At 28.7% G+C, this 12,160-nt stretch overlaps 2 protein-coding genes across 3 annotated transcripts in view; one reads left to right on the plus strand and one right to left on the minus strand.

Moving 5' to 3' along the window:
• Window positions 1–12,160, plus strand: part of LOC106682777 (leukocyte tyrosine kinase receptor) — a gene marked incomplete in the record, with an annotated part of 211,157 nt that overhangs the window by 196,570 nt on the left and 2,427 nt on the right. The window contains 10 exon segments of the mRNA XM_067045603.1: window positions 1,180–1,362; window positions 3,193–3,435; window positions 3,789–3,984; window positions 5,220–5,310; window positions 6,269–6,463; window positions 6,748–6,938; window positions 7,020–7,121; window positions 7,990–8,215; window positions 9,268–9,619; window positions 10,486–10,584. Coding sequence (XP_066901704.1) covers window positions 1,180–1,362; window positions 3,193–3,435; window positions 3,789–3,984; window positions 5,220–5,310; window positions 6,269–6,463; window positions 6,748–6,938; window positions 7,020–7,121; window positions 7,990–8,215; window positions 9,268–9,618 — 1,778 coding nt within the window.
• The window catches only part of LOC106682961 (inactive peptidyl-prolyl cis-trans isomerase FKBP6), a 23,165-nt gene continuing 19,494 nt past the window's right edge, over window positions 8,490–12,160 (minus strand). Inside the window, exon 7 of one of the 2 annotated variants that reach the window (XM_067045602.1) lies at window positions 8,490–9,146. In XM_067045602.1, the coding sequence (XP_066901703.1) occupies window positions 9,111–9,146 (36 nt within the window). In that variant the 3' untranslated portion in view covers window positions 8,490–9,110. The remainder of the gene's footprint in view (window positions 9,147–12,160) is intronic. The other variant, XR_001343503.3, reaches the window with a different exon arrangement.

Here is a 12,160-nt window from a genome sequence, read left to right on the forward strand (position 1 = left end):
ATAATATAAAAAAATAAGGAAATAAGGTAACAGTAAATATATCAAAATGAAGGTCAAGAAAAAGGAAAATAATGAACAAATCAGGATTTAACAGTTGAAATGACGGTTAAATACTAAAGGCATGACAAAAAAATATTATAAATATAACATCATAGTAGTAAGTTAAAGTTATAGGATAGTAAGATTTTGAAAGTTACCCAGACTATCTATCTTCCTTCATTTATTACATATAGACAATTAATGATCTAATATAATATTTAGTACACTTATAATATACGAGAATTACTCAAATTACACAGAGAAATATTTTTTTTTTTCAATTGACCTTATTTAATAACTGGCGGAATAGATGGGTTGTATTTTAATCATAGTTTTCTGAATATACCCACTTTCCATCACAAGTATCAATTCCTTTAATGAACACATAGTCATTTGGGTTTTTCAAAAGTTGTAGACAAATCCATACCAACTCGAAAAAGTTGATAATTTGTTACCAAATCAACTAGACTTATCAATTTATCCACAGTTGAAACAGAAATGCCTCAATCAATTCACTTCTCTCAAGTTATTAAATCAACAACTTTTGTAGGTTTGGAAACTTCAAGCTCTCTAACCAAACTCCGAGTACTTTTTGTTGAGTCTGCACTATCAGAGTTGAACCAAGTTCCATCTTCAGAAGATGATTTTTTCCAGAATCCTCTTTCCCCTCAAGGCAGACAATATCCTCAGATTCAAATTTCTGGAGCAATCTATTCATAGACCATCATAAAAGAGCATCCTTTTCTTTGAACTGTTGTACCAAATAGGTTGTTCTGGCTGTGGTTATCAATGTTTCCAATGATAGTGTAATAATACTTCAAATTTTAGTGTTATTTTGTTTGACTGATTACAAAGACAAAACTGAAATTAAGATAAGGTCATTTAGATTAAAAATGAATTAAGTATAATCTAGGAATTGAAGTGAATCAAATTAAGATTTAAAAAATAAATAAAGCCGATCTGTGGATTGCAATTTTCAAGGAAACATAATCTGTCGTTTTATATTACTCTTCCACTTACATACTAATATTTTATTATATTAATCAATTCACTATTTTCATAATAACCATATAAATCTATGCATTAAATATGCGACATATTTCATTTATTAATGACTATTTATAGCACTATAATTTTTAGGAGCTGGAGGTGGCTGGTTTCGCTCAAACAGTACAAACAATGAAAAAACTGGTTATGCTCTGGCTCAAGGTGGTTATGGAGGTAAAGCTTGCTACAACAGCACTGGCAGCCTAATGGGAGCTGGAGGTTTTGGCGGAGGTGGGGGTGGCTGTACTGCGGGAGGTGGAGGAGGAGGCTACACAGGTCAGCAATGTTTGTTATTAAAATTCCAAAAACTTTAAATAAAACTATTAGTATTTTTTTTCAATCTAATCCTATTTATATTGTCCACTAGGCAGAAAAAATTCAAAGATGAAAATTAATTTTTGTTTAATTGGAATGCTTTCTATTAATTTATTTTTTACCTATTTTAATTTTCATGTATATAATTTTAAAATAATTGATTTATGGGTATTTTTCTCTTGCAATAGGCCAATAATAATTACCCAGTATGTTATGATTCTAGTATCATTTTGATGGGCATGTATGTACATACATATGTTTTTTAAAACCAGAAAGTATATTTTATGGTTATAACACAGGTCAACTATAGTACCTTTGGAGTATGAACAGTTACTACCTTATCTTTTTATCTCTGTTTAATCTTTTTTGTAACTATTATGTCAAAATGTCAGGAAATTTCTTCACTATCAGTATTGATTTGGTCTTCTACAGGAACAGTAAAATTTGCTCTCATAGCAGTATTTTTTAAAAAAAACATTTCAGTGATTCTAAACAAAATTCAAAATATTACAATTCGGAAAAAGCTTTTATACTTTATCAATTCATACATCCAGTATAAGCCTACCTAAAGGCACTGTGTCAATAACTAAATGATTCCTTAGACTCTATGATGCTTTATGGAGGCAGGTTCACACTGTCTGAGTTCCACTAGCCATATGAATGACATATTTGTTAGAATTTAGATCTTAATGATCACACCGCAATCATAAATCAACTCAGAAGTTATGTAAATAAAATTTACAAGGTATTTATTTTTATTTAGACTATGAGGAGGAGACTGACTAAAGGAAAACTGAATGAATAACAACCTTAGCCCTCTCTCAGAGGGATAAAACTGCCTTAAATGTGTTCAGAACACAGCAAGTATAGTTTAGGGGACAGTAAAATAAGTTCTGCTTATCGATGATATAAGAGTTGATCTTAGGTCATCAGATCCCCTTGATTACATTTCGAGAAGCTAAGATGAATGATAGATTAATTGCGATAAGACCCCACAGATTGCATACCAAAGAAGCTTAAGTATGTTTTGGAATAATATTTCTTTCCCATAAAGAATTAGTAAAGAATAAGTAATTCCATTGTTAATAATACTTATTTACTTAATAAAAGAATAAATTCAATTAAATTACATACTAAAAATTGAAATGTCTTAATTTTGTCTACCAGTGTATTTAATTTTTGGTGGCAACACACTCTGTCTTCTACTCTCCCAGATTTTTAGGATAATCAATTTAAATAAAAATGTCAATTAGAAAAACAAATTCTAGAAGGATCCTTATGCCCATCAGTTTAGAAATATACAATGTAACTGCAATCAAATAATAGTTTATCAACTATTCCATAACGAATCCCAAGCAGTTTTTTAAAATCACTGAAAACTTTTTCAAAGTTAAGTTTAAAAAAAAAATGTGAAAAACAGTACACAAATAATTGAAATAAGCAGCAACCTTTTCTAAAATATTGACAAACATTTTTTATAGGGACTCCAGTGCTAAATAAGTCCAGCATAAATCCTGACCTGTCATTTTCTCTGGACAGAAAATTAATGAATTAGCTCTGTTTTTATATGCCTTTAGGATCCACTTAACAAGACAAAAAAGAGCAGCTGGCACTAGATATAGGGTTAAAAAAAAGCCAGTTAAAGTACTGGCTACACTTAATATTTTACACTTTGGAGAGTACTTTTAGTTTATGAAAGATTATGATTTTAATACATCTTTAGATTATCAATTATCTTTTATAATTTTTGGATTTTGTGTTTTATAAAATAAATTTGTTCCTTAACTACAGGAGGTAGAGCATGGTCACAAAAAGGAGATTATGGAGAAGGCGGTTATTCTTGGATTCAAGATGGAATGTTGCAAGATATACTCCCTGGAGGTGCATCTGGTCCTGGTGAGGCCTATATTATTCCAGCAATATCTGGATGCGATTGTCAATATAGATGTATTGCACTGGACACTATTCGGTCTTCAGTACTATGCATATGCCCTTCAGGATGGTATCTCGGCAATGATTCGACATCGTGCATTTGTAAGAATTTTGATTTCTTTTTTCTATCTATAGTGATCGGAAGCCAAAAACAATGCTAATAAATAATAAAAAGTATACCTAAAAAATAAAGTATATCAAAATATCACTTTTTGCTTAAAATAAAAAAACTTGAGGTAGCAGGAGCTAATTTGAGATCTTTGTTTTAGTGATTCACTCCAAACCTGAGATTTCTCCATTTCTTAAAGTATCATTGATTATAATGATCGGTGTGGTACTGGTTAGTGGAGCAATAATTTGTTCCGTCTTGTGTATGTAAACTTTTTCACAAATATTACTTATTCCAATTTAAACACTAAATAAGTTTTCTCTATTTTCAAGTTTATTTTTTTAAGATCATCGATGCCAGAGGAATAAGAACTCAATATTGCAAAGACAAACAATATCTGGACCTGATTTAGAGTTGAATAGACTTAGAGTTGCAGCAGATAGTATGATGACTGAATATAATCCAAACTGCGAATTTGGTGGCAGTGCTATAAGCACAAAGGATCTTAAAGAGATTCCTAGAGAACAGCTGCGCCTCGTCAAGTAAATAATTTTAATTTAAAAAAAGTTCACGTTTTAGTATCTTGACACATTTTCATCTTATGGTTCACATTCTCACATCGCTCTTTACATGCTATTTCCTAAAAGTTACCATTTATCATTATAGTAATAAGTTTTTAAAAAACACCATCAGCCTGAACAACTCATTCTCTTACTTCTATCGAATTTTAAATTAATTTATAATCTATTAGATCAATTTTTGAACACTAAGTTGTTTTGTCATAGCATTATTTCATAAAACTAACTATAACTGAAGAGATGATTTTTTTTTTTTATTCTATTATTTTTACTTTGTTTTAGAAAATCCAAAAACTGTTTCAAATTCATAAGTAAATAAATACACATTCATATTTAGTAAGATGTCGCTCATGTACTGAGTAATATATGAAATATGTAAAAAAATTAATGTAACGATAATATCTACTCATCATTCAATTATTACATTAGTTATTATTAAGAAAGATGTCTGAAGAAATCAAACTTTAACATGTTGATTGCTGACTTTATAATAACTTATAGTACCTATGCATTCTAGCCTTGGACACCAACTACAACCTATTATATGTTTTTTTCTTACTATATTTGTACAGATATGATAAAATTCATTTACATAATGAAACTTCTCAAAGCAGAAGACTTTTCTAAAACCTTTGGAAAATTCTATTAAAGTTCTCGCCAATGAGATGAATTTGAACCCCTGCACTTTCGACAGGGGCAAGAATGAAACTATGAGTAATCTCATAGTCTGTAGTCAAACTATTAAGTTGTCCCATTTACTTCAATTTCAGTTGTAATGTCTCATTGAGATTAATCTATATATATTCTATATATAATATCTATATATAAGCTAATATAATATTTCAATGTTTCTTTGTCAGTAATCTTTTGTCAAAGATCTTTGACAGTTTTTTAAAGAATATTTGTACAGATTCTCTGAGAAGGGTTTTGTTTTAAATGCTCCATCTCTCTAAGGGATAAATACATATAATTAATTAGATAGGAAAAGTACATTAAGTCCTTCAATTTATGAAATGTTGATTTGTCATATATCAATTTTCCTACCAAAATCTTTTGTTTCCAGCAGTCTCAGCCTCTATTTAGCACTTTAACATTATATTACACAATGAATGGTTATAGTAAGCTATAACAGGGAATTCCATTTTTAATTATGCAATGAAGAGATTAATTAAAATACATTGGGATATTTATTTTTATAGAGCACTTGGACAAGGAGCCTTTGGTGAGGTGTACCAAGGTTTCTTCAGACACAGAATAGGAGATGCAGTAGAAATGCCTGTTGCAGTTAAGGTGAATTATGATTCAGCTTCAAACACATTAACTGAATATTACTCATATTGTCATAAATATTCATTATTCAATAATCGTAAAGGGTCATTTATTATTATGAGAAGATGGTAGGGGGTGTGGTCAGCAAAGATACGCATATAAACAAAACTTATTTATTTGTGCCGACGTTTCAACCAGAATTTCAGGCCTTCATCACAGCTGAAAAAACAAAACAAGATAACAACCTTAATTCAGAGAAATATAAAAACAAAATAATAACAAACATACAAACTTAGAAACATACATACAAAATTAATTAGATAGTAGTTGATATTAATGGAAGATAAAGTATAATATTGTTGAGGTATTATTGTAATATTGTAATGAAAACAATTTGTATCAACATGATGAATTGTTTTCATTATTTTTAACCATTACATCGATATTTTAATATGTTAATTTAACTACTCATCATTCACATTATCTTCAACACCTTTCATTACATTTATTTCTTTATTTACTTGAACATTCTCTGTTTTTAATAATTTGTTTGCCATTTATTTTGTATTATTCTTAATTCTGCAATATTATATTTATCTTCTATTAATATCAACTACTATCTAATTAATTTATTGTTATGTATATTTCCAAGTTTTTTTTTTGTTATTATTTTATTTTATTTTTTGTTTCTCATTTTGTTTTTTCAGCCCAAATAAAGGCCTGAAATTCAGGTTAAAACAGTGGTACAAATAAATAAGTTTTTTTTTATTTGTGTATCTTTGCTGATCGCACCCCTGACCACCTTCTCATATTAATCTAAGGTTAACCATTACCACCTCATCACACCATTTATTATTAAATGAATTTTTTAAATTATTATTTAAAAAATACTGAAGTCATTTAATAAGTATTTATGTCAACTTGAATAAGTATTAATAAACTTGCAACATGAGTGTTGACAAACTTTTAATGCTTCCAGACTCTTCCTGAGCTGTCATCAACCCAGGCAGAAACTGATTTTTTGATGGAGGCACTTATAATGAGCAAATTTAACCACCCAAATATTGTTCACTTTATAGGAGTTTGCTTTGACAAACATCCTCGATTTATTGTGATTGAATTATTAGCAGGTGGCGATCTGAAAACATTCCTAAGGGAGTCCCGTCCTAAGCCGGTATGTCTTTTGTAATTTAAAATATTTCTTGCTGTCTAATAGTAATTGAATTAATTAGACTATAAAATAGTTAATAGCATTAATTCTTGAACCTAAAATCATTGGGTTAAGAGAAAAATGTTAATTAAATTTAAAATTATCAAATTGTTTAGGTAATTGTTATTTAATTGGTTGTTTAGTAAAATGTATTGTTATAATTTATTGACATAATAAATGATATATTCACTTAATCATAGTTTTCTAAATTATTTCCTGTTAGTCTAAATATTTAAAATTATTTTTAGGATCGGGCATCTCCTTTAACAATGAAAGACTTGTTGATTTGTATTGTTGATGTAGCAAAAGGTTGTAAATATATGGAAGAAAATAGATTTATACATAGGGATATAGCTGCTAGAAATTGCCTTTTGACAACAAAAGGCCCAGGAAGAGTTGTAAAAATAGCAGATTTTGGAATGGCTAGAGACATATATAGGTGTGTAAAAATAAATGACTTCTTCAATTAATTTATCTATCAATTATAATTTAAATAATTGAGTTAAAATTTATTTTACAGGGCTGATTATTACAGAAAAGGTGGTAAAGCAATGTTACCCATAAAGTGGATGCCACCAGAAGCGTTCCTGGATGGCATCTTTACAACTAAGACTGACGTTTGGTATTGTTATTAACTTGTATTACATTAATATTATTTCTGTTCCATAATTCTGTCTGAACAGAATATAGCAAATTGTACCCGAAACTATTGCATTATATTCTAATGTATTAAAGGAGACCTATACCTAAGTAAAATTGATAAAGTGATATTCCATAAATTCGAAACCGCAGCTCACATATCGTAGAATGGCTTTCAAAAAAACAACTTTTTTAATAGTAATATAAAACCATCAGTAAAAGAAACTTTGACATTGGCCTATTCAATTGCTACTTTCAAGTATTTTCTCCAGGCAACAAATCTGTTTCTTTCAGACAAATATTTACTTTATCACTTCTCCTTTGGCCTTCTCCTTGATCTAACTTTCAATCTTCCTAAGGAGAACCCTTCTTATCAATACTAATTTTGCTATTTCATCATAATAGTACATTGTTTTAATAATTCTTTAATCTAAGGGTTCTCTTTCTCAGGACTCCTTTCTACATTTCTGACCCATTTATATGACTCACTTTAAAAGTTACATCTACTGTTAAAAATAAAAGAAATGACAAGCAAATCATAATCTGGCTCTTATTTTCTTGTCATTGAGCAAATTATTTATGAAGGATTTACATATTATTCATACAAAGAAATCTATAAGCTTGAGATAGCATAACATTTGTAACTTTTTGCTATGGAATACTACATTGTATATCTAGACAATCTTTTTCCGTAAAATAATGAATAAAGTATTTTTGATATTTTTAATCTTCCAATAAAGTATTTTCTTTTATCATTTGGAATCCTGTTCAACTTCTTAAACTAGCCAATTATTGAGAATTTAATTCACTTATCACATCAAAATAATTTAATTAAATATTCCATTTCACAGGTCGTTTGGCGTTCTAATGTGGGAAGTAATGTCACTAGGATACATGCCATACACAGGGTGTGCGAACAGAGAAGTCATGTCTCTCGTAACTAGCGGAGGTAGATTAGAACCTCCAACAAACTGTCCATCACAACTATATGCAATTATGACACAATGTTGGCACCCTAACCCAGAAGAAAGGCCTTCATTTTCTCTGATATTAGAAAGGCTAGGATATTGCATGCAAGTAAGTTCTAAATATAATTTTTTAATGGCCAGCATTGAACAATTTATAGAATTTCCTGATTTGAAATTTTGAAGTTATATTGAACTTTAGTTTAGTTTCACATAACTTCAGGCTGATTTCCTTTTTTATTTATAATAGTAATTTAATTTTATATAATATGTATTGTTTTTATAAAGAAATAAAAACATTTATATTAATATCACTTAGGAAAAAATAAAAAATTTATATTAATATCACTTAGGAAAAAATAAAAAATATATATACTATTATAATGATAATCATAATAATAGAAGTTGTCTCTTATTTATTTTGATTTTGGCACCCTGTAAAAAAATTTCTTGACCTCTTTTTAGGAGGCTCAAGGACAAATTACTCAATAAGCGATTTTAACATTAACTGAATCATGCACTAACATAAATAACATAAAATTGTTCTGATATTAAATTTAAAGAATAATAAAGAAAAAAAAATAGGCTTTGTAAAAAATAATCAAATCAAAGTTTGAATAATCTTGTTAAGAAAGTAAGAATATAAATATAAATGGTTGACTGCATTTTTCAAGTTATGAAGATGGTCAGAGGTGTGGTTAAAAGGAAACAACTTATTTGTCAACGTTTTCGTCCAATTTTGTGGAACAGCCCAGATAAAGCTCTACAAAGTAGAGTGAAACATTGTAAAAAGATAATTTTTATATGCGATTTAATATAATTAACACACAAATAGTTGTTAAATTTTTTTTTTTCCTTTTGACCACACATCATCGTCTTCATAATTTGAATGTAAGAATTATTTATTGGAAGTATTCTCACAACTGAAGAGTGACATTAATGTTAACAATCACCAAACTCTAGAAGACATTTCTTAGTTGAGGGATATATGGTAAAGTTCAACAGAACTATACTTTCATTGCATAGTGGCCTTTTATTTGCAACTGTAACATTAAGAAAAATAAATTATGAAATAATTATTGAAATAATTATTAAAATAATTATAAAAAATGTTTTATGTAATGTAAGTAAAATTATACTGTTAAACTAAATATTTTTATATAGGATCCTGATGTCATAAGAGCTCCATTGCCAGTGTACGCCAAACCCCCATCTTCCGAAAGGGATACAACGATAATGAGGCCTACTGGTCAGGAGGAATGCATTCAGCCAGATTATCTCGTCCCATTGACTGGTCCTCCTGACTGGGAGCTTGGAAATAATCTTCCCGAGTCACGATCAACGCAACCTCTTCTCGATAACTCCTCCTCTAGTGGGGCTGGTTCCCCAGCGACCAATAACAATAACCCCTTGAGTACCATACCTGAGAAACCTTTTCATGCTAACCATATAGTTGACCAGGGTGTTTTTATTATATCATCAAACTTGAAAGCAGACACTGAAATATCATGCTAAGGTAATATTTTTTCAAAAATAAATAAATTGAAAACCAGTGTAATTCATCATTGAGATGTATAAAATAAGACAAAATCTGTATTTTTCTCCATTAACAAAAGAAGAAAAAACAAATGAAATGGAAATATTTGAACTCTAGTATAAATCATGTTATAATCAAATTATTTTTTTATATCAAAGATAATTATTTGGTATAAAAATTTACTTAAAACATTATTATAGATCGATTGCTGTATTTATTTATAAGATTAAAACTTCTTGAACGAAATAATATTTTTGAAATCACTGTAACATTTTTTAAGAATTAATATAATTACTACTCATATAAAGACTGAATTCAGACATTTCCAAAATTAAGTTTTATATAAAATATTGTACATAAGCATATTTTCTTGTACCAACTCTTTTTTCAAAGAAATGGTACATGTCTAATATGAAAGTAAAAGCTAACATAATTGGAGAAATAATCAGAAATAGAAGATAATAATCCTGGTTATTACAAGCTTTCTTGATTTTCAATTATAATAAGTTAATGTATGTATTTTCACAATCATTAGTTATAATAATGCAGTAAATCACGAATATGATAAGTAAATATCAATCTTGTAATAATTGGAGAATTCTATTTGGTTTGAAAACCAAATCACATTAGATGAGTAGAGTTTTAAAGGCTATATGTGTAGTGTTAGTGCCAGCAAGGCAATGCTTGACGACCTTCCATCGATTATGATCAACTCTTGTCCTGAAGGTGTCACAGATAGCACTAAACATCTAATGTGAATCGGCCTTTGCTCTATTATCTATAACAATAAATTATGTGTAAGTTTATAAATGGTTGATATTCAAACTAAAAAAACATTTTTTTAGGTTCTAAGGAAGATAGAAGCCAGTGTAGTACAGGGTATACTCAACTATAAACTAAAGTCTAGTGGCAAACCAAAGTATATTTTTGAATTTTATGAAAAGGTAAAGTTATGGAATATAACATAGAGTGAAAGTATGCATAACTTAAAAATCACACAATAAAAAACAATGGCATATTTGATTTTTAGAATCCAGATATTCTCGTTATTTAAAGTAGCATTAACAATAGATGTCGCTTAAGCTATGATACCTTGTAAGTCTTAAAAAAAAATCAACAATAGGATTTTAATACTTTAAAAAACAATATCACAAATCAGACTAAAGACATCTCGTAACAACAATATTATAGTAGGATGTTTATATAATTTTTTCTACTGATTTTAAGATGTCTCTAGAACGAAGCATTAATTTTTATATTTCCTTCCTCGCTGCCAAAGTTAAGGTAGCTTTGTATTCATACAGGAAACAAGAAAATTGTCCTCAGAATCAAAAATGTTCACTAACGTTTAATGCATTATAGGATGATAGTCTTGGTGGTGGTCAATAAAGGTACGAAATAGTTTTATCTACTATTTTGTACCTTTATTGGATGCCACCTGGACTATTTTCCTAAAATCTACTTCATACGGTCAACTATCTTCTTCCAATTTTATACATTAGTTCAACAAATATAGTTTCATTCCTCTCAAATATAGTCAAAATTCTACTAAGGTATAATTGATTAAACTATTCATCTAATTTAGATAAAATTTTCAGGGATTGTGCCGTCTAGTAGCGAGTTGGCCCCATGTCAATTTTACCAGATTCCACTCCTAACTTTTTCTTACACATGCATATTTGGCAGCTAGTTTGGAATCAGTACAAAATGGTAGTATTATTAATTTCATTAAATTCCTTCAACCGTTTTCGCTTATGCACTAAACATAATTATGTTGGCACAGCTATATTTCAAAAACAGCTTTGACACTGATTTAAAAAAATAAGTTGGAGATTAATGTTGACATGGTCTCGTATAAATTTCAGCTAATGCCTTCTATTAATTCTGCTGACACATGTGCAAAATTATTTTCCTTGATACGCCTATATTTCAAAATTATTGGAGAAAGATGAAAATTAGTGTAGACATGGTACAATAAAAATAATAAATAACAGAAGGGGGACAATTTCCAGGAAAAGAAAGTTTCAGAAAAGAAAATAAGGCAATAAAATAAAAGAAAAAGCAAGATATGAATAGTGAGGAAACTTACCCATATACTTTTCAAACATTTTTAAAATGGTTTAAAGTTAAAAGTTATCAAAGCTAAAGCGACCTTTACTTTATGCTTCTACAATCATCAGGCATTCAATAATTAAAGATGATAACTTGGAAAATAGAATCTCATAAATATAAGTTAAATTTAACTTTTACATTGTAACGTAATAATAGTAATATTTAGAGAAGTTTCTTAAAATATCTAATTAATTTCAACTTTAAAAAGTTGAATTAAATTGAAATTGAAAAATAACATATATAATGCAACTTAAACAAACCAAGCAAAAAAACAGATTATATGATGATTGTATGTAGCGTAATATCAAAACGTTTACAACATACTGTTTTTGTTACTGCCTATAACAATTTTGATTGTTATCTACATAATTTTTAAGATTTTTCTTACTATCTGCTTGAGATCAATAA

The sequence above is a fragment of the Halyomorpha halys genome, unplaced genomic scaffold, assembly GCF_000696795.3.
Source record: "Halyomorpha halys isolate HHAL.00 unplaced genomic scaffold, Hhal_1.1 Scaffold25.1, whole genome shotgun sequence".
NCBI lineage: Eukaryota > Metazoa > Arthropoda > Insecta > Hemiptera > Pentatomidae > Halyomorpha > Halyomorpha halys.